At 34.6% G+C, this 24253-nt stretch overlaps 1 protein-coding gene across 6 annotated transcripts in view; it reads left to right on the top strand.

Moving 5' to 3' along the window:
• CACNA2D1 (calcium voltage-gated channel auxiliary subunit alpha2delta 1) overlaps positions 1-24253 on the top strand; it is a 535456-nt gene that overhangs the window by 285605 nt on the left and 225598 nt on the right. For all 6 annotated transcript variants that reach the window (XM_018047284.1, XM_018047282.1, XM_018047283.1 and 3 more), the window contains exon 4: positions 3515-3574. In XM_018047284.1, the coding sequence (XP_017902773.1) occupies positions 3515-3574 (60 nt within the window). The remainder of the gene's footprint in view (positions 1-3514; positions 3575-24253) is intronic.

Genomic DNA, 24253 nt, shown 5'->3' with positions numbered 1-24253 from the left:
GCTTCTCTGTCCATCACCAACTCCCAGAGCTTACTCAAACTCATGTTCATTGAGTCAGTGATGCCATCTAATCATCTCATCATCTGTCGTCCCCTTATCCTCCCGCCTTCATTCATTCCTAGCATCAGAGTCTTTTCCAACGAGTCAGTTGTTCGCATTCAGGTGGCCAAAGTGTTGGAGGTTCAGCTTCAGCATCAGTCCTTCCAATGAATATTCAGGACTGATTTCCTTTAGGATGGACTGGTTGGATCTCCTTGCAGTCCAAGGGACTCCAAGAGTCTTCTCCAACACCACAGTTCAAAAGCATCAATTTTTTGGCGCTGAGGTTTGTCGATAGTCCAACTCTCACATCCATACATGACTACTTGAAAAATGAAAGCTTTGACTAGATGGACCTTTGTTGGCAAATAATGTCTCTGCTTTTTAATATGCTGTCTAAGTTGGTCATAACTTTTCTTCCAAGGAGCAAGAGGGGTTTTAATTTCATGGCTGCAGTCACCATTTGCAGTGATTTGGGAGCCCAGAAAAATAAAGTCGGTTGCTGTTTCCATTGTTTCCCCATCTCTTTGCCATGAAGTGATGGGACCATATGCCATGATCTTACTTTCTGAATGTTGAGTTTTAAGCCAATGTTTTCACTCTCTTCTTTCACTTTGATCAAGAGGCTCTTTAGTTTTTCTTCACTTTCTGCCATAAGCGTGGTGTCCTCTGCATATCTGAGGTTATTGATCTTTCTCACGGCAATCTGGATTCCAGTTTAATTCCAGCTTGATTCCAGCATTTCTCATGATGTACTCTGCGTATAAGTTAAATAAGTGGGATGACAATATACAGTGCTTTTGAAAGTACTCTTTTCCCAGTCTGTTGTTCCATGTCCAGTTCTAACTATAGCTTCTTGACCTGAATACAGATTTCTCAGGAGGCAGGTCAGGTCATCTGGTATTCCCATCTCTTGCAGAATATTCCACTGTTTATTGTGATCCACACAGTCAAAGTCAATAAAGTAGAAGTAGATGTATTTCTGGAACTCTCTCGCTTTTTTGATGATCCAATGGATGTTGGCAACTTGATCTTTGATTGAACAAGTTATTGTTACAGGGTCTATATATATAGGCAACTATGAAAACAGAGATTTCCTACTAAGCAAACATTCACATTTTATTAGGTAGGAATTTTATCAGTCTTAACACAATTTCCCCATGGCATTTAATGGTAGATCATTGGCTTTAAAATATAAAATGTCACTTTACCAGAATAAAAGCTAATTAGGGACTTGCAGTGTCCAGAAGATGTCTGTTTTCTGTGAGTCATGACTAGCTGGTTTTTTGCCACAAGAAAGGGCACCATCAGCAACTATTTGTTTTGATTCCTAAGATAGGCTAAGTAGCTAAAGTTCTGTATTTTGCTTTCTCATGAAAAATGCTAGGTAAAAAAATGATTTTATTAATTTCTTTGTGAAAAAAGAAGATAGTAGTAGTGCATTTTCATAATATATCTCTTGATTTCCAAGCCGAGGATATAAAATTCAGCAAATTTTCAGCTCCCAACTAACATTTTAAAATACTTTTTTGCTTCTACAAAAATACAGGTCTTTAGGCTTCTAAAGCTATTTCACAATCTTGCAATAAATGGCATTTACTTCATAAAATTAGTGTATATATACATATATATATAATTCTCACATATATATATGTATGTATATGTATAAGAAAGATTATTTGGACTCTCTGCCCTCTAAGAGAATTGTCTTATAGTTTGTGACTGTTGTTCATCCCTGTTTAGTTTTTGTCTAGAAATAATTAGCTGATGATTACTATCACTATGGCTTATTAAACGTGGATTATGTTCATATTATGAACCATGTGATTCTGAGTTAGATCAGAGTACAGACCAGCATGGTCGAGTGAGACCTGGTGCCTTGAAAACCATGTATGGTCCTGTGGGTGAATGTCCCCCAAGGTGTTTTGTTGGATTTGCAGCCTCCTCGTGTGTGTCTTGCAAGGAAAAATCTTAATATCCCTCTTCAAGAAATTTTAGAGTTCTAATATTTCTTACCCTAAAAATTATATAACTTATTTATATTCTATCCAGTATTTTGTTTAAATTCACAAAATGCTTAAGTTTATTATTGGCCCCATTTGTATGAGTAATTTAGTTCTTATATGGATTGTTAAAAACGGGGGAAGACATACATTCTGAATTTTCTAAAGTATATGCATTTTTTCCCTCATTCTGTCTTTTCTTTTTTCTTTTTTTCCTAGTAAAGTTTTCTTATAAAGAAATTGCTTCCAATTCCATTTCTTTTACCATTTTTTTCATTTTTCAAGCAACATTTTTATACTGTATGTGATTTTCTAAATGTATTGTGATGCAGTGTGACTTTCTGAACTGAATACACTTTTCCCATGATTTTGCTCTGTTTAGGAGTTTGGCTTTGTTAGGTAAAAAGAACCTTTTTTGGGTTACTCTCCCTGGTACAATTTCTAACATTTATTAGATTCTCTTACATTACATCACTCCCTAGTAGTTGATAAACCGGAACCATTGTCATTTAAGCACACTGGGAATTTTTCTTTTAAAGTGATTCAGTGGGCTTTCCTGATAGCTCAGTTGATAAAAATCCACCTGCAAGGCAGGAGAACCTGGTTGGTTTCCTGGGTCGGGAAGATCCGCTGGAGAAGGAATAGGCTACCCACTCCAGTATTCTTGGGCTTCCCTGTGGCTCAGCTGGTAAAGAATCTGCCTGCAATGCAGGAGACATGGGTTCAATTCCAAAATGAAGGAAAAAAATTTATCTGCAAAAAAGCATTAGCAGGCTGATAATAGGTATTTCATTTCCAACTAAACCTAATGAAATAACCTTTTAAAAGTGCTAAAGGTAAATAAGTCAGGCTAGAATTCTCTAATGACTTTGGAATACAAGAAAGAAGGGGAAATTAGCCATTTTTGAGTGTGTGGATTGATAGTTTGCTCCTCACAGGTATCTGAATAAACTCTTAAGAATGTATTTCAGCAAGGAGAAAATTATTAGAATTTTGTCTTTTTTGGGTAAAAAAAGAAAGCCAAAACTGCTAGTAAGAAGGTGTGTGTATAAAATTTAGCCCATATTTATTGATTTCCTAATGTCATTTCTTTCCAATATATGTTATAAAGATATTCATTAAAAGCAAGATTTTACTAAGATTAATATACTCTAGTGATCAAAGCTTTTCTCTTAAATACTTGCTAGTCATTGACAGATAGCATTGATAGATAGATAGCATCTCACTACTGCAGAGGCAGAGGTAGTGAACTTAATGGTATTCAAGAGTACTATGCTATTTGCATTTCTGAAGAGTAAATACATATATATCAACTTTAGTAAATTAGGTTATTAAATCATTTATAATTTATGAATCACAAATAAGGAACGTTTCTTTTATGTCTTAATAATTGATTTGAAAACCCAAGCATTATATAACAATTATATAATCATGTGGTCATTTGAATTCTAAGAATCTTGTTTCCTTTGCAGCGTCTAGCTTTGGAAGCAGAAAAAGTTCAAGCAGCCCACCAGTGGAGAGAGGATTTCGCAGTAAGCACCCTTTTTAACTACTTGAATTAATATTTACATTAATGTCTTGTGTTTTGATAACTAACGGTTGCATTTAAAATATATTTTTAGTGATGGACAGTGGGACAAAAAAACTGTTCACTATACTTCATTAAAAAAATACCTTCAAGTATTCTCCCATACTCCAAAGTATTTATAAAATTAATAACAGAAAAATAACATTAAGCTGTAGCATTTGAATAATCTTTGTATGTATTATGAAAATATAGTAGTTGAAAACAAGTGGCATTTTCTAAGAAGTGACATGCATAATGTAACCACTTTGGTGGGCAATACAATTGAAGTTAGAATAAATGTATTAAGATTTCTTTAATTTATTCCACATTAGCTAGACATTATCGTTTGTCTGCTCTGGCTTGCTTTTACAAATATCAGATGATACTAACTTTTGTCTGAGTTTTTTTGATCAACTAGTTTTGTTCTTCAAGAGTCATTGGGGTGAATTATACAAATCTCAGAAATTCTTGTGATGAATTTTCTTCTTTTTTTTGCCTCCCTCCCTCCGACCCTTCCTCCTTCCCTCTTTTCTTTCTTCTGTCTCTCTCTCCCTTCTTCCCTCCCTTTTGCCTTCCCTTCCTTCCTCCCACCTCTAGCTGTGTCTTATCTTCGTATGTCCTTGAAGAAGTCTGACCTTAATAGTTAAGACTTTTGTTACATATTTGAGTTGTCTCAATTATAGTGAATATCTCTTTAGTTTCTGATTAAAGAACAATTCCAGACAACTCATTTGGGGAATGTTAACTGTGTCCTCCCCACATTTAAAGTATCTCACTCTAATATGATTACAGCAAGAATGACAGCTTGAATATACTGTCCATTTGTCTTCGAAAAACAAAAATCTCAGATTTCAAGGTGAGACAGTTGTGCTTCAATTCAGCACTAAACTTGTTTAGTGCTTAGGAATTGAGGTTTAAGGTTTAGAAATTAGCGCTTTTACTTTGTGTTTCTGAGATTATATTGAATATCAAAGGAAAATGTAGTAAATGGCACTTCATTTACTTATAGGGTAATAGTTAAATAGTCTTTCATGTTTATTAGTTCTGATATTATTTACTTTTACTCTCTTTTCGACTAATTTATATTTCTTAAGTAAACTCCTAGTCTACTCAGTTGAGACTCTGATTACTGTCAGTTCAGTTCTTTCATTTGGATTGATCATATTGCTTGATTTATTGGTATCACGTAGATACTGGCTTAATCCACAATTGCTTATTATAGGTGCACAGGTCAATATGGCATCCATAAAATATATATAAAGAAAAAAATTAATGATTAAGTTAAAATGCAATCTTTTTCAATATAGAGGAGAAATTTTAAACTCATCCAGTGAAGATTTTACAGGCCAGTTTATTGCTGTTACATGAAAGGAAAATAAACTTGCATTTGTTTGGTGTGGCTTGAATAAACCAAAATAGCCAAATATTCTTTTAATGAACTGATAATTAATGCTGTTTATTTCTCCTCCCCTCTTAGAAGTGGCATAGTAAAAGCATAATAGTTGTAAAGTTAGATCTTGTAGTCTGCCTAGTCTTGATATAGTAAGTTGGTGCTGTTTTAGTTTTAATCATGAGTAATTCTGGGAATCTAAAAATTGTAAGTTCATTCAAATCAGATTGCATAGTATATACATTAGACTGCTTTTCTCAAAAGCTTCTCTTGCATTAAAGGAATTTGGTAATATTTCAGTCATTTATTAGTGGTATGTCTTTTCAAATTTTCTAGGGAGAAATGCTGTATAAAAATAACTACAAGTAGGAATGTAGTATATAAAATTTCCTTTCCCAGGAAACTCATTAACACTAAATTAACATTATGGCAATGATTTATTTTTCCTTATAGAAGTAATGGGTGACCATTGTAGATGACATGAAAACTCTTAAAGGATGACATGAAAACTCTTAAATGTGTGCTAGCCATTACTGTTTTATTTAATCTAAACCATCATCGATTGTATTGCACTTTACCATTTATGTATAGCTAAGAAGGAAAAAAAATAAACCAATCAAATTATGATACATCAACCATTTTAATCAGCATTTATAGTTTTCAGATATCAAAATGTGTAAAAATCCGCCTTGAAATATAGCTTTCTAAAATCTACTCTCTCAGTGCCTGTATCCGTACAGAAGTATGGCTAGGAGAAGTCATGCAAGAGAACGAGTCAGGTACACAATGACAGTAATGCCATCACTAGGTCTTCTATTGTTAAATAGAAAGTAAATGATTTACCCAGATTTAGGAGTTCTTAGCAAACAGTCATCACTGTGTGGGAGAATTTTGAACAAATGCAGTTCTAAATTTCCCTCTAAATTACTTCCCAATTTATTCAAGATCTATGAACATAGTGATTGACATTAAAAGAGACCATTAAAGAGAAAACAAATTAGTGTGCTTTAGAGCCCTGTCAACTCATTTCCTGAGTACCCTTCTTGATGAACTATAAATGGTGTTCACAGTACACATATCTGTCACAATTTGCATGTTGAGAATTGATATTTTCCATGTAAGTCTTTACAGGTGCCCTTCCCTTTGAAATAACACAGGTGAGGGACTGTTGAGACAATAGTGATCTTATATTTGAAGAATAGAACCTGGATGAAGATTGCCTTCGGATTCAAATAAATAAATATTGCAAAAATAGGAGATCCTTTTCCTCCTTTTTGTTTCTTTTCTTCTCTGATAAACTAGACGATGCTACAGTTCATTTATATACATTAAGGTTAAACAAATCCTTCAAGACTGTGAAAAAAATCAAGTTCACTTTCATGAGTGGTTGGAAATTAGAAATCGATATTAAATCTCTATTTTGTGAACACAGACAAAACAACTGCAAATTTTATCAATTTCTTAACCAAACATTTAAAAATGTTTAATTTGAAGTTAAATGCTTCCATACTCCAAAAGATCCTTCTTTTAAACTTTGTAAGCCTTTTATCTTTTAAGGGATTTAACTATTTGCATCAGTGCAATATTTCTTTAATGCCACCCTTTAATAATTTAACACTAGGATGATTTGAAGGCAGAAATAATTTACTAAAAGGTACATTAACATTTCAAAAAGAAATATAATATGCCAGTTCTTCCCTCCAGTATAAGTAGGGTGGTTTCATTAACATTACTTAGGCAAAATGTTGATCAACATTCTGTAGTCTGTACTGTAGAGAAATCTCAGGAACAAGAACAAAAGGCGAAGCACTAAAATGCTGGCAACAAGAAAGGGCTCCTGTAATTCACACTGTCCCTCAGCTCCACTCAATTCCCAGTTGGATGTGCAATTGAGGGAACAAAAGGCGTATACTCTAAATGGATTAAGATTTATGCGGTCATGCATTTCCAAGTTCAAACCAATATTTGTAAATAAGCTGTGTCTACCAGCTTCCTTTCAGGTCTGCATACAATTTACTGGCATTAAAGGGGACTTTTTATGTCATGTATGATGGGGCAAATTATTTTATTAAGGGCAGGTGGGAGAAGGAAAAAGGAGCTTGGAAAATTAATTGTTCCACATTAAATAATTGCTTTTATTTCTACTGAACAGATCTTTTCCAATTGCTTCTGAAATCACATTTGATTGCATTGCAATGGTTGGTTAACTAAAGCAATTTTGTTTCCAACTAAGCCTGCAATATTAATTGTACTTACACATGTATAAACATAAGGGGTACCTAATTTGTATTTTAATAAGTGGGATCTTTATGTATGGCTTACTAACATCAGCTTGCTACTATGAAGGCTGAGTACAGACAGGCTAAATTGGCCAGTAAATAAAACATTTGACGAGCCTCCTTTTAGCTCTAGCTTCACAGAGAAACTAAATTAGGCAGTAGAAATTTTTCTAGTGAAGTTGAATGCTATTGAGTGTTAATCAGGCTAATTTAGTTTTAGTTGTGTATATATATATTTTTTAAATTACTTTAATAATATTTTCAAATGTTGCTTTAAAAGTTGTACTGTGTAGAATTTCGTGTTTATATGAGTTAAACTAATAGGCACTGGCATTGTATATTTATTATTTCATCTATCCTTAGCATTTCATGAAATAGCCTTACCTCTGTTGATCACAGCACAACCAGTTGTGAATATGGGAACTATGAAATCATACTATATTTATTTTGGTTACAGGTATAAGAGAAACACTTCTCTAAATTTGTACAGGTGCTGGATATGAAAGTGCTGACTTTCTAGGAATGAAAAATGGTGGGCAAAGTGGCATTTTGTCTTAATGAAAGAATGAATGAATTTAATAGATTATTAAGATACTTTAGTCTGTAGCTGGATTTAGTCTTTGTTAGTTTCTGCCTTTGGTAGAGTCGATCTTTTGGAATCAAGAGCTCTCATATTTCAGTGTATTTTTGCAACACTTCATACTTAGGGAAGTAATCAGTTTTTTACTACTGCTTTTTTGAGTCTTATCAATTTTCTCCTCGTCATCAAGACAGATGAAAAGGAGCCACAATGCAAAACTGATTTACCCCCATATTGTGGGAAACCAATTTAATAGAAAAGATCCAGACAAATATGTGTTGTCTGACTCTTTTTGTTTGTGCATGCACATAAAAGCCCATGGTAAAATGACTATAAGACACCAGAGTAGAAAATAACAACCAGGGGCTTTAAATGATTCATTATCCTGATAACCCCTTTTTTTCCTTATATTGAAAAGAGAAGCAACATATTTACTCATAATAAAAATTTTTTTTAATATATTCTAGTAATTATTCTGTCCTCACTATTATTTCTTTTGAAGCCAGAGTGACATGATAGTATAAGATGATACAGTAGAACTCCTGCAGGTAAAGCATCATGACAATATGTGCTGGAATAATGCAAGTGTCCCGCCTCTCAGGAAGGTAGAGAGGACTTTGGGAAATGGGTAGGTGGATGGAGTCCTATACATTTTCCAAGGCTAATCTGCTGCCTGTGTATCCCAGGATTGAGCTGATTTTACGTTACTACATTAAGGAGAGATTCCTGGAATTACTGCCATGTTCTAAAAATTATAATCATGAAGAACACACAAAATCATCCTCATTGATACTTAAGTTAGAGTCAGTTATTATCATCGGCAGATATTAAATTGCAGTTGTCACAAGAGAGCTTTTGAATGTACCCGTTTTATTAACTTCTTTATAAGTTGAGCTGCATTTTATTACAGTTTTTGGATACCCCTTATTTGCATTAAGGTGTGGTTTACTATCTTAATTTCTCAATCGCAAAAGAAATAAAAAGATGAAGAAAAATGTATCAGCATTACAAATCAATGTAGAGTCTACAAAGATTTGCTCTATAAACTTGTATCCGATTCATTTTCTTACTTAAAAAACTGCAGTTACTTTCCATTTTTAATAAATGGTATACCAGGCCTTTCATGATCTTGCCCCATTTTATCTTTAGTAAATTTTCCATTGCAACATTTCCCCAGTAGTTATTACCCTTTCCCTGAAATTCTGAGTCCTAAGCAGAGTAAACTACTTGATGTTTTCCTTAGACAGTATTTCCTTCCTCTTCTCACCTTTTGAAAATTTCTGCCTAGAATCTTTCATCTCTCCCCAATTTCCTTTTGGTTTTGATCCACCAATCTTGGATTTATTGTTTGTTTTATATGGTCCTCTAATGCTGAGTATGTATTCATATTCAGGTATATATTCCCTATATAATTTTCCTTTTACCACATTTTTTCAGCACTGAAATGTAAACTTCTTGGGGATAAAAAAGTTTTGGCTAAAGCATAACCAAAATAACTATAGTCTAGTAATAATAGACAGTAGTCTATGAATAAGTAATTTTAAAATAAAAAATACTGAGATATCTATTTTTTACTCTAAACATTTATTGTCAATTTTGCTGGAGAAATAATTTTTAAAGTTTGTTGAAACTGCACATTTTTAATGTCTGAATATGTTTGCCCACAGCTGTGGTGTAGTTACATAACACTGGGCTTGGAGGTATGCAAATCTCCTTTAAGTATTGGCTTTCCCACTAACTTGCAATGCAGTTTCAGAAAAATAGCAATCTTTTGATATTAATTTTTTTTTATATAGAAACTCTTGGTTCTGTTGTCTCCACTGGCATAATTATTTTTGTGAGATGCTCTGTGTCCTCCCTAGCTCCATAACAAAGAAGCTATTTACTAGAAACCCTGAGATACATCTCAGGTGCTCACATCCAGGCTGGTGCAAGACCTGTGATGGCTGTTTGCCTAGTTCAGTGAGCATCTCCCAGCTGCATTGACTCTGGTACTCGAGCTCTTTTCATTGCTCTAATGAAAGAAATACCATTCTGCTCAGGCTGCTATCAACTAGTGCATCCCTAACTGTAAAGCCCTTTGAACTGCAGTATTCAGGTATTCTGTGCAGAAAGAGGGTAAATGACCTTATTCCTAACCATAGACAGTTTTTAAAACCTAGATAAATAATATTTTAATGTACCATTTTAAAAAGTCAAAGTTCATACAAAACATCCACTGTAAACAAAATATCAAACTTACTTTTCTTTATAGAAAATGGATTGTCATGAGAACACAACATGAGATCTATCCTGTTAAATATAAGTAAGGGTACAATACGTTGTTACCTAAGGGTAGTGTTGTGTGGTTGATCCCCATAGCTGTTTCTCCAGCTTGGTTGAAGTTTTATGCCATTGATTACTGACTCCCATTTCTTCCTCCTCCCCAAACCCTGGTAACCACCATTCCAGTCTTTGATTTTATTAAGTTGACTGTTTTAGTTATTTCATATAAGTGGAATCACGTACTATTTGTCTTTGTGTCTTCTTTATTTCGCTCAGTGCAATGTCTTTGAAATCCATCCATGTTGTATTTATTGTAAAATCTTTACTTTGTGCGTGTGTGTGTGTGCATTTAGTCATGTCCAACTCTTTGCAACCCTATGGACTGTAGCCCCCCAGGCTCCTATGTCTATGGAATTCTCCAGGCAAGAATACTGGAGAGGGTTGCCATTTCCTTCTCCAGAGATCTTCCTGATCCAGGGATCGAATTTGTGTCTCTTGTGTCTCTTACATTGGCAGGCAGATTCTTTACCAGCTGAGCTGTCGGTGAAGCCCTCTACTTTTTAGAGAGGCTGAATAATAATATATTCTATTTATATACCGTAATTTTTTCATCCATTCATCTGTCAATGTATGTTTTGATAGTTTTCATATCTTCAGTTCAGCTCAGTCACTCAGTCGTGTCTGACTCTTTGTGACCCCATGGACTGCAGCACTCTAGGCTTCCTTGTCCATCACCAACTCCTGGAGCTTACTGAAACTCACGTCCATTGAGTCGGTGATGCCATCCAACTATCTCATCCTCTGTTGTCCCTTCTCCTCCTGCCTTTCCCAAGATCAGGGTCTTTCCCGATGAGTCAGTTCTTCATATCTGGTGGCCAAAGTATTGGAGTTTCAGCTTCAGCATCCTTCCTTCCAATGAACACCCAGGATTGATCTCCTTCAGAATGGACTGGTTGGATCTCCTTGCAGTCCAAGGGACTCTCAAGAGTCTTCTCCAACACCACAGTTCAAAAGCATCAATTCTTTGGCACTCAGCCCAACTCTCACATCCATACATGACTACGTGAAAAGCTATAGCTTTGACTAGACGGACCTTTGTTGGCAAAGTAATGTCTCTGCTTTTTAGTATGCTGTCTAGGTTGGTCATAGACAGAGTGCCTGAAGAACGATGGACTGAGGTTCGTGACATTGTACAGGAGGCAGTGATCAAGACCATCCCCCCAAAAAAAGAAATGCAAAAAGACAAAATAGTTATCTGAGGAGGCCTTACAAATAGCTGAGGGAAAAAAAAAAAAAGGGAAGCTAAAGGCAAAGGAGAAAAGGAAAGATACACCCATTTAAATGCAGAGTTCTAAAGAATAACAAGGAGAGATAAGAATGCCTTTCTCAGGGATCACTGCAAAGAAATAGAGGAAAACTATAGAGTAGGAAAGACTGGAGATCTATTCAAGAAAATTAGAGGTACCAAGGGAACATTTCATGCAAAGATGGGCACAAGAAAGAACAGACATGGTATGGACCTAACAGAGCAGATATTAAGAAGAAGTGGTAAGAATACAGAGAGAAACTATACAAAAAAGATCTTCATGACCAGATAACCACGGTGGTGTGATCACTCACCTAGTGCCAGACATCCTGGAGTGCAAGCAAAGTCAAGTGGCCCTTAGGAAGCATCACTACAAACAAATTTCTAAATTTCCATATCTTAGCTATTTTAAATAAGGGTACAATGAAAATGAAAGTGTTATTATTTCTTCTAGATCTTGATTTTAATTCTTTTGGACACATAGCTGGAAATGGGATTGCTGGATTAAATGATAGTTCTGTTTTTCGTTTTTAATTTTTTTTTAGAAACGATACTGTTTTGTGTAATGATTGCACCATTTTGGATTCTCACCAGTAGTTTGCAAGGGTTCCAGTTTCTCTACATCCTCACCAATGCTTGTTGGTTATCTAATGCATTAAAGACTTAACAGTAAAAATCTAAAACTGTTTAAGACACTTAAACATAGCAGAAAAGTTTCACGACATTATTCTTGGCAGTGATTTGATGGAGTGACACCATAAGCATAGGCAACAAAGCCCAAAATAGACAAATGAGACTACACAGAACTAAAAAGCTTCTGCACAGCAAAGGGAACAATCAACACAGTGAAAAAAAAGCAGCCTAAGAATGGGAGAAAATATTTGCAAACCATATATCTGATAAGAGGTTTATCTCCAAAATATGTAAGAAGCCCATACAACTCATTAACAGAAATGACAACCTGAGGCCTTTCTCATCATCAGACTGTGGAGCTAATTCTCGTATTCCCATTTATTGAAAGTGAAAGTCACTCAGTCATGTCTGTCTCTTTGCAATCCCATGGACTGTAGCCTGCCAGGCTCCTCTGTCCATGGAGTTCTCCAGGCCAAAATTCTAAAGTGAGTAGCTGTTCCCTTCTCCAGGGAATCTTCCCAACTCAGGAAGCAAACCCAGGTCTCCCTCATTGCAAGCAAATTCTTTATCGTCTGAGCCACCAGGAAAGCCCATTTATTTAATTCTTCTCTCAAAGAGGGCAGAAACACCTTTCCATAGGAGTCTTTGAGGAGACTTAACCTTGTCCTCATCTTATAAATATCCCTGTAAACTCTTCTTTATGTTTTTCTCCTTTTGTAGAAAACAGTCCTCCTCTAGCAAATGAATGTATGAAAATAGATTTCTGATAATTTTTCAGCTTTCTTCCAATTCTGAATGTCCTCTATTTTTCAATACATTCTTATTTCCAAAAAGCTCTGTGAAATTAAATGAGATAATTTATGGGACTATGCTTAGCACTTTGGAAGGTCTCAAAAATGGTCATTTTAATAGAGGAGGCACTATCCCCTTCAAGCCTTATTCTTTTTAAGAAGTTCTCATTGCTTCTTAATGATTAAGTGTGGCTGGGCATATCTGCTTAAGAAGGAAAATATGTATTGCCCTTAATAGGCAGTAGATGATTGCTTATTAAATTGACTTAAATCCATTTTACCTACATTCCATTTATGAAAAATCAGTGCATTTGGAAGTGACAGGTACTCAGCATGAGACTAAGAAATCTGTTTTTGTTCTTACTGATATTTGTCTTTATGATTGTATGAAGTTCTAGTTTATTCACTGCCTAAAATAGCCCTGGTAGACCTTAGAATTTTTTAAGAAGTTGTATCTAAAGATATTCTTAGGAAGTACCGAGATTAATACATAGTTCTATTTACTGTAGATACTTTATGATCGACCCTAGGGTAATAACTCTATTCTCAGAGATAAGTTTTATATTGAGAATAGCATTAGATGTAGGAGAAAGAAGTGGCAACCCACTCTAGTATTCTTGCTGGAGAATCCCAGGGACAGAGGAGCGTGGTGGGCTGCCGTCTATAGGGTTGCACAGAGTCGGACAGGACTGAAGCGACTTAGCAGCAGCAGCATTAGATGTTGGCAGCATTAGATGTTGGAACAGTTCACTGTAATGGCATTATAGATATGTTAATATTTGCACATGTTGCCATGGGAAAGAGAAGGCTTCAGGAATTGAAGAACTGGAGTAGAGAGCTTTTGTTCCTGAAGGACTGGCACTACAGTGATGAAATTTGGAGCTTTTTTATAAAGAAGCAAAGCGATAAGATGCAAGCAATTAATATACAGTCATGGGATTTAGTCACTAGTAGGATACATTTTGACTTTGGGAGTCACCTAGAAAATGACCATGAGAACTGTGTTTCAATGGAGGAATTATATGTGTTCCGAATACATGAAAACTGTTGAAACGTGGGTCTGGATAATGTTGAGAGTATGAATGTTGCAATGAGAAGTCTGTCAAGTAAGTCTCTTAAGTAGACAGAAGGCATTTTAAAAAGGTCTTTGGATTAAACTTATAAGTTTAAAAGGAAAGACAATGAAACCTAGAGAATATTGATCCACATGATTTAAAAAATATTAACTGGACTTTAGTGCTGGAGTTGATTACATATAGGAAAATACTATGAAAATTTAGAGAAATTATTATTTCCATTCATGCAAATCAGCTTTCTTCTTTAAAGTTCATGCTTGTGTCGTCTTTTAACCTTACAAGCCAGTTTGTCAATGGATTTTATTCCTCATGCTATTCAAAGTTGTCAACATTTCTGTTTGTCAACATTTTTGTTTGTTTTACTTTTTCATCAACATAACAAACTGGTTCCCTTTTATCATTAAAAAAAAGTTACCTCTTTTAGTTTTGCCACTTATCTTTTGTTGTAGTCTTCAAGTCTCGAAAAAAGAAAAAGAAAAAAAATAGACCAGCTCCACCTTTTCATTTTCGTCTTCATCCAGTGGCCAGCCAGCTCCAGTCTAGCAACAGAGTTCATCCATGGTGAGAATGTTCTCAGTGGTCACACTTACCTCAGCTCGTCAAACCTAATGAACTTTTTAATTTATCTCTGTGCTTGGTGCTTTCCTATCATTTTAGTGTACCACTTCTTATTTATTCTTTCATCAAGGACACGTTTCTTCTGTTAGTTTTCAGGAAACTCCATTTTTCTGGTTTTCCTATTTTCTCACCATTTATTCCTTCTTAATCTCCTTTTTTGGTACTTCTTTCTGTACTGTAGCTCTAATTTTAGGGAACACTTTAAATTTAGGGAACAGTCTTAGAACTGTTCTAAGTTTAAGGAACAGTCTTAACCTGCTTGTTTTTAATGCCCATATTTTCTCCCAGGACATTGCATCCATTTTGTTGAAATTATATAGAATTCTACCCAAATCTCTTTTCTGAGCTCTCGGCTCATTTATGCAACTGATCATTTGCTGATTCCATTTAAATGCCTCACTTGCATGGCACTAACATGCCCAGAAGAGCTGTTGTTTCCATCCTACTTCCCCCACCAACCCACCACCACCACCCAGTATCCTGATCATCTGTTAATTTCTCCACCTCAGATGAGATCAAGTTCTCATCTAGCCAAAATTAAGTCATAATCCTTTATTTCAGGACTTCCCACGTGGTGCCTGTCAATGCAGGAGACACAAGAGAAACAGATTCGATCGCTGGATCAGAAAGATCCCTTAGAGTAGGAAATGGCAACCCATGCCATTATTTATGTCTGGAAAGTCCCATGGACTAAGGAGTCTGGTGGGCTGCAGTCCATGGAGTTGCAAAGAGTGGGACACGACTGAGCAACTGAGCGCAGGCACACACTCACAGTCCTTTGTTTCTCCCTCTGCCATAACTGCTCACATACTGTGATTCGTGTGTAAATTCTGTTCCGAGTCCATGTATATCATGCAACCATTCATTTCTTCTTTACAAACACCATGTTTATTTGAATTACTGGGATCCCACAGGCAGAATAATCTTGAAATTATTAATCAAATTATGAATCAGAAGTCTACTCTACTGTCCTGGGGGAATCCACAGGTTTGTTTTACAGAATTTTAGTGGCCCAGCATATACATAATTAAATAAGATTTTAGACTGTCAGTTCAATAGAAGAGAATGAGATTTTTTAAAAGAATTAACACAATTTTATAAGATGGTGGGAAATAAAGCTTTATATATCCTTCTGATACAAACATTTTAGACACCAAAGAAGATGAACAAGATGTACAAATTTTAAACTAATAAGTCAGGCAAATATCAAAACAGAATAGTTTAAATAACACAAAGCTGAATGTAGAAGGTAATAACGGCTGCTTTTCTCAAACTACCTGTGAAAAATGTGTATGTAGCAGTAACAACAGTAAAATCCAGGCAGCACAGGTAACAAAAAGAGGGGAAAAAAGCCAAACATTACTTCTAGCCAAAATTAATGATACAAAATGTGAAGTTTTGTATGGATTTGGTTGTAAAATAGCAATTTCTAAGTGCCTACTTCTGCTTTGTTAGAAGACATTATGGTCTGAGAGAGAAGGTAATCAAGAGAGCTTGTAATTGCTGGATGTAAGAATCAGCTCTCATGGAAACTGTAGTATTGTGTGCCATATGTTATATGTTAATTAAATTATTAGATTCAAAAATTATAAAAGTAGAAAAAGCTACTTTGTTATAATGTTTCGCCAGTGTGTGTACAGCTCTCCTAGGATCCTTAAGAATCAAATGGAATCCTTTTTTTGTTTTCCAAAGTCTTTTATTACGTTCTCGCCATAAGGTTCTCCGTGACATCCTGTGAGGTAAAGTCAAGACATTGAGAATTCTTCGGCAGTGAGCCGGTGTAAATAACTAGAATGTGATTTCTCTTTCATGGGTCTTAAAACTGAAGAAAGCTTGACAGACACTAACTGGAAGTCTTACTAATTATGGAAATAAATATAATTAGTCTAAATGCAGTTCTAAAGGTTGGAAAAAAGGGACTAAATGGTAAATAGACCTGAGGCAGAAAAAAAATTATAATAAGCAAGTAGAGCTCAAAAAATCTGAGTAGTATTGCTGCTCAGTTGCTCAGTCATGGCCAACTCTTGGGACCCCATGGGTTGCAACCCAGCAGGCTCCTCTGTCCATGGAATTTTCCAGACAAGCATACTAGAGCAGGTTGCCATTTCCCACTCCTCAAAACCATGTCTCTTGCATGCCCTGCATTGACAGGCAGGTTCTTTACTGCTGTGCCACCTGGGAAGTTTGGGAAGTTGGGTTTAGTTAATAACAAAATGGCAATAACAGTAATAATCAGGGCTATGCAATCACTTTTTCCCTAAAGTTATAATACCTTAATTGTTTTTGTAAAAGTTTTAGTATCATTATTTAAAAATTAAAATAATTACAAAAGAAAACTTGAAATCTTGCCTAAACTCCATAGCAAGGTTTATTCCTTGTTTACATTGTCTCATCATGTTCAGTTTATCTGTTTATAGTTTTTTCATGTATTTTTTCATGATATACATACAAAATTCGTTGATATAGTCAATATAACAGAGTGTACAGACTTATAATCAGAGAGTATGCTCTATTTGAATAGATTAGCATGTTCGTGTGTTCTCTCACTTTCTCCATACATCCCCCAATCTCCTTAAACTATTACTTTTAAGATTCATCTTCTATAACCACAGTGTTTAATACTGCTTCTATAACTTGATGGATTAAATGCTATCAGTATAACTTTTATCATAATTCTCCCATTACTGCCCTTATTTTTTGCTCTTTAAATTCATAATTTGATTGAATGCATTTTGTTTGAAGTAGTTGGATCGAGATGAGCTGTGAGATTCCTTAATTCCTGAGTTCTTGTGTGATTGAGAATATCTGAGCATTTCATTTTGGGCTTGAAACCCTTGACCAAGTATGCATTTTCTCCCACTCCAAATTTTGGGACATTGCTTTACAGTCTTCTGTCAGTTTTCGTGGCCATCAAGAACTCTTAAGGGGCTTCCCTGGTGACTCTGACAGTAAAGAATCTGCCTGCAGTTTGGGAGACCAGGATTCAGTCCCTTGGTTGGGAAGATCCCATGGAGAAGGAAATGGCAACCCACTCCAATATTCTTGCCTGAAGAATTCCATGGACAGACAAGCTGCAATCCATGCGGTCATAAAGAGTCAGACACAACTGAGCAACTAAATCACACACACACACACACACACACACACACACGCACGCACACACACACATACAACCTACCTACCTACCTAAAGCTATTCTGACTTGAGCCCCTGGTTTCCATCCTTAATTGATTTGATTCTTTTCACTGATTCTGTAATGATATGTTCTTTGTTTTTGAGGTTGAACAAGGAATGATACATCTGATTGTTGATTGTTTGATGTCTTCTTATTAAAATTGTAATTTCATTTCAGAGATGTTCATGTTTACTTTCAGCATAGTTTTGAATATTTCTGTGTGTAATTCTTCATGGTTTTTCAAGAATATTGTTTAAAGTTGGATCTCTATTTCTGTTTTCCATAACTGTATATTCCCTGTTACAGTTTTTAAAAAATACATTTTTATTCAGTTACATTTCATTTGACATGATTTTCTGAAGCCTGTCTAGAATGATGGTCTTTTCACCTGCATCTGTGCGTTTGTTGATTCCTTGTGTCTTTTTTCACTAAATAATCTTTTTTTGTGTCTCCCACCTTTCTCTATGTTCTGGCAGCTTCTTTCCCAACTTATATTGGTTTATAAACTAATATTTTGAACTCCTGTATCTTTTATTTTATTTTACCCCCTTGCCTTCTCCCTCTACCCTTTAATTTAAAGAATTGATCTACAGTTTCTCTGACCCTCTAAAGAGTCATGGATCTTAATTCTTTTATTTTAGAATTTCATGTTAAGTTAGTTTTCCTATCTTCCCTCCCTTTTCCAAAATGGCTATGTGCAGGTTCCAGAATCTTCGCATTAAATAATGATTTGATAGAAGTTGATGAAAGTTTTTTTAAAAAAAAGAGAACCAAATATAGTTTAGAGATAGCTTAGGCCTTCTCCTCATAGGACTTTTCCACTAAGAGGAACAGTCTTAGCTGTGTCCCTTTGTACATTTTCAGCCAGTTGTTAACATTCAAGAAGTCTGTAAGACATGGTAAAAACAATTAAGTCATGGCTTTTCTTGAAGCAGTATGATGATTGTCATTTCTCTTTCTTATCAGGATTTATTTTCTTTTACGCTTTTCAGTGAGAACTTGGTATTATTAATCACATTTTCAAAGTCAAAATAGGGAATGTCTGACTTATGTTTTCCTGCAGATATTAATATGTATATGTAATTATCCACTTGATACCCGCTGGATATCATAAATTCCACTTTTAAATACATTATTAGAAAATATGAAGAAAAGAAAATGTAAACCATTACGAAGATAGAGAAATCAGAAATACTCAATAGAAACCCTACAGTTACCGTTTGTACATTAGAATTATTGATTCTCAGCTTATAATGTGCTGCTTGTTTCATTCAATAGATTATTTTGTTGCATAACATTCAGTCTAAAATTATTTTTTGAGCCACGAAACAATTCAAAACCTATAATATTAGAAGTGGTAAATAATAATAAATGCTGACCAGGGTCCCAGAAATATTTAGTTCGGTTGTTTCCTATTATGTGATTTTTAGCTAACTAATCCCAGGGACGGGGAGCCTGGTGGGCTGCCGTCTACGGGGTCACACAGAGTCGGACACGACTGAAGCGACTTAGCAGCAGCAGCAGCAATGCCGACTGTGGGGTTGCACAGAGTCGGACACGACTGAAGTGACTTAACAGTAACAGTAATGCCTAAACCACAGGTTTTTTGTTTTCAACAATAAAAAGGGGATAATATTGGAAATGTTAGCACAGAATTTTGATACTTAATGAAAATTATGCATGGAAGCCTTCACACAGGTCTTTGAGAAGTAGATTTAAGCATTTGAGATAACTGAAATTTGCTTAGCAATCCAATTTAGTTTTCTTTAAAAACATGACTTATATTTATATTTATATTTATATTTATTTTTATTTTAAATATAAATTTATATTTATATTTAAAAACATGACTTGGTTTCAAGTGGACAGCATCCTGCTATCATGAAACATCCTTCACGTACACATAATTAGTCCATTTAATTGAGATAAATTATGCTTGCAAATGTGTTGTTTCTCTTTAAACATGGTTGTAAAGATTAAAAAAAATAGTCAATAAGGCAAACAGTACAGAATCAACATATCCAAGTTGATAAATGTTTCTTTGTTCTGCGGGGTTTTGGTTGTGAAATAAAGAACATGCAGTATACTCAGGAGAGAATAGATTACAGAATTTAAGTTGTAATAAATCTAAAAAATATGTTTTACTACTAAATTCTTTTTCATCATATTTGTGCTGAGTGAAAATGACCACATCGTATATTCAAGCTGACTTAAGTCCATTTCTTTGACTAGAAGGGAAATGAAACTACGTGACAGAGAATATCAGTGTTTCTGTTATTTTAGTATCATAGATGTTAATCTTAAGGCTTCCCAGAAGTGTCTAACTTCTACAGGTTTTTCTCTGAAATTCTGATTCAGAAAGTCATTCATTTGATGACCTAGATTTTAATCTCTGGTTTCTTCTATATTACAGGATTTTAGTTTTAAATTTTGGTTCATAATGAGCTACCAGCTTGGAGTAGCAAGGACAAGTGGTGGGAAACATGAATAATTTTAATCTTTAAATGAGTTATACACCATTTTCATCAAACTCTATTTTCTCATCTGAACGGCCACAGAATAAGCACCAAGAGTTGTGGAACTACAGAATGCTGGATTGTCTGGCATCTGAGGCTTTGTCTGGCTTACTTGCTCTTGTTTCCTTTCTCAGTGAAATGTCAAGGGTATTTCATTGATGATTATGAATTGTCTTGAGTCATGCCATGTGACTCAGAAAAATATAGCAACGACAAGAAAGGCCAAGGTCTCGCTACAAAAGCACTGCTCGGCCATGTTGAAAGCTTTGTGAATTCAGAATGAAGATGGGCAATTGTACTATAATTCAGAGCTCTGCTTGAGTGCCAAGGAATCATATCTTTCAATAGCTTTCAAGTTCTTCAGGAGATGTAAAATTCAAGGTTACTGTTGAGCAAATTAAATTCATCAAATACTTAGACTTCAAAGGTATAAACATCTATTGTATGGTTTGAGAGAAAGTCTGTTGAATCATGTTTGTACTAGTCAATTTGCTAATACAGAAACTATACAATATAAGACACTTTCACAACTGATTATAAAGTGCAAGCATATTTTCATCAGGAAGTGAGATTTCCTTAGCTTTCCTTCCACTCCCCCTCTCCATCCGATTACAAAAGGAGAAAGAAAAAATATTCTAAGTGATTAGCTGTGAGGACTAAAGTTAAAGTTTGTCTGCTCAGTCGTGTTTGACTCTGCGAGCCCATGGACTGTAGCCTGCCAGGCTCCTCTGTCCGTGAAATTTTCCAGGCAAGAGTACTGGAGTAGGTTGCCATTTCCTCACCCAGGGAGTTTTCCTGACCCAGGCAAATTCTTTACTGCTGCGCTACCTGGGAAGCCTTTTAGTGATGAATAGTTTGGTTATTATCTGTTACTTGAGATTATATACATGAATGTTTTTTTTTTTCTTTGAGAAATATGACTTTATTTACTCTTTTACTAAAAATCATGGTTCTTTTTCAATTATAATTTTTCAGAGGGGCAGTTAATATAAATGTGAAATGTATATTGTATATATTCATTACATATATATAATTTTTCTTAAAAATGTAATATATGTATGTATGTTACATATATATCCATTATATATATATATATATGTAATATTTTCTTAAGAAAAAATAGGGTGGCTATGTATTTATTTGGGACTATAAAGGGCAAGTTGATTACCCAGAAAAATTGGGCAAACTGTTGCCTGAGTTGCTAGTAGATTGATTTCCAAGCTTCTCCCTTGTTAAAAACTGAGGTATGGCAGGAGCTTAACTGCTCTCAAGCTTCCTGGCAGCTTTATTTGTACCAGTTTGGTGACAGGCAGATTCCTGCTGGGACACCTGATCCCAAAAGTAAACAGAAACCAAAAGTAAAGAGATGACAACAAGATAGGTCACTAAATAGGCTTTATTGGCATTGATCGTCACTAAATTTAAAACCAAGTTTTATTGAATTAAAGCAAATGTGTGGGCAGTTAACTTGTCTGCATAGTGTGTCAACACATTTTGAGTAAAATTACTTTTTATCATCTTTCCAGCAGGTATTTTGTAATGATATCTTGGCATACATTTAAAATTTGAATCTTACATATTAGCACCAAGTCTTTAATGATGCAAAATTCATTTGTTTCTAAACTTGACTTTTTTTTTAAGTGAATTGAAATGTGTTAAGAATTAGATGAGGGAGCAAATAAAATATTACAATACATGATACTGATAGGATATAAGCAAATATGCCATGCTGGATATGTTCCTATCCAAATATAATTATATCTTGCTTCTGTATTTCTGTTTCTCCTTAACTTTTAGCTGTCTGTTTAGGCTGCCCTCTAGTGAAATGAACAGTAATGAAAACAGTAATGAAGACAGTCTTTGAGCTGGTGAAACCTTATTTTCTGTACCCTTTCCCCCTTTGTCATTTTCCGCCTTATGCCATCTGCATTATATCAATAATTTGGCTTGTTAGTAATAATCAGTGAGGAGAGTTGAAGAAGCACAAAGACCAATTTAAAGAAAAGTCTAGCTTTGTGAAGCTGATTTCCTTTTGCTAATGGGAAAAATACCATTTCAGAAGCTCACTGGAAGGGAACATTGTTATTCAGAAATTGAGAGATTTAGCCTTTGATATTTCCATATTAAAGATGCTTGTTTGGTTCATTATATTCATTAAACATTCACAGGTTTAAAATATATAGCATATGATGTGAAATTAGTAAGTGAAAGGAGAATGTTCTTTTGCTCCAGAGGAAAATATGGAATATTTACCATATATCTGGATTCCAGTTCTGTGTTGCTTCTTACTAAGTAACTTTGAGAAATTGGCTTACCTTCCCAAACCTCCATTTTCTCATCTGCAAATTATAATAATATACATATTTTAATATCTGAGATGAGCACTGCATGAGATAGTGTGTTTACATACTGAATTATCAGTAACATGACATAATGTTATCATTATTATTGTTCCTAACCTGTTTTACAAAAGACAGCTCTATAAAGATTAACTGGGATTTATTCTTTGAATCATATTTTATACCTCCTTAAATTCAGTGCAAGTCTTTTCAGCGTTTATGTGAGCATGCATAAATATTTTATGTATTATGTTGTTCTTCTGCTGAAATTAGAAATGAGTGCTGATAATCTCAGATTCTCGGGTTTTCCTTTGTATACATACAAAACTCACACATTTCTTAAGAAAACATTTCATTTACTGTTTTGTGCTGACAAATGTAAAAACAACCTTGAAAGAATGATATTAGCTCGTTGTCTGTTGTCTTTCTATGCAAATATGTTAATACTTACTATGGATGGAAGTTACGGGAACAGAGAGGGAGGAAGACAGAGAGTGGCTATTTAAAGAATTTTTTTGTGTTTGATCAGAAAACACCTTTGAAGATCTCTGCCCACTGTATTTTTTAGTGTCTGTCATGCTTTGGTGACAGGGAGAACCAAAAGGATTGGTGGGAGCAGAATAGACAGTACTTAGGCATCACTTAAAATAGTTTGCAGATTCTACCAAGATGTCAGAATTTTGTACTTTGATAACAGGAATGTCCTCTGTCTGGGAAAGTTATACCATTTGACCTAGTGTGGGAGGATCAAATAAACTATAGTTGCAATGTAAGTGTGTATGTACCTGACTTGTCATGTCAGGGATATCAGTTTAGGTGACCTGTGCAATCATAGATATGACACCCTTCAAAATTTAACATACTGCTACTAAGTTACCAACATAAACATTTTGATGATTCCTTAGTATATTTCAAAATGAGAACTAAATGAACAATATCAGGTAAATATATGTGTAAAATTGACAATACCACTGAAGCATACAGTACATTTGATTAAGCATTTATTCCAACTTTGCAAAGCAAATATCCCTTGGCCTTTATGGGTAGTTAAGTTTTCTAAAGACTGAAGCAGTTTGTAATTTTGATATCACTCCTTTGAGATTGTTGTTCCAAATTTCATATCAAAGCTAATGTTTAATGATACAGCATCCTTCTCCCCGTTTGGGAACGCATGTAAGAATTAAAGATTTTAAAATTTAAAAAATAAAAAACTAAAAAAAAAAAAAATTCATGCAACAACATTTAATTTTTAAAGTGTTTGTAATAATATAAAATATACTTAAATTATATAATACTATATTGTAAATTAGGGTTGCCAGGTTTAGCACATTAAAAAAAAAAACAGCATGCCCAGTTATATTTGAATTTCAGATTACTAACATATATCTCTTACTATAAGTGTGGAACATATTTTTACTAAAAAATATTGTCTGAAATTCAAATTTGATTGATTATCCTCTGTTTTATCTTGAAAATTGTATTTTAAATACTTGTATTAAGCTCTTAAATGAAAATTCTTAGCTCAAGCTTTCATCAACTTTCTATGCTTATGTCTGTTTTTGCATAGTCTCTGAAAGATTTCTAAATGATACTATTTCAATCATATAACTAACTTTTATATCATTTATTTGGTGACTGGGAAGGACATTATGTATGTTAGTATTTATCAGCTTGGT

This window comes from Capra hircus, chromosome 4 (assembly GCF_001704415.2).
Source record: "Capra hircus breed San Clemente chromosome 4, ASM170441v1, whole genome shotgun sequence".
In the NCBI taxonomy this organism is placed as follows: Eukaryota; Metazoa; Chordata; class Mammalia; order Artiodactyla; family Bovidae; genus Capra; species Capra hircus.
The sequence above is the reverse complement of the archived record's forward strand: the minus strand, read 5'-3'. Positions and strand labels throughout refer to the sequence as shown.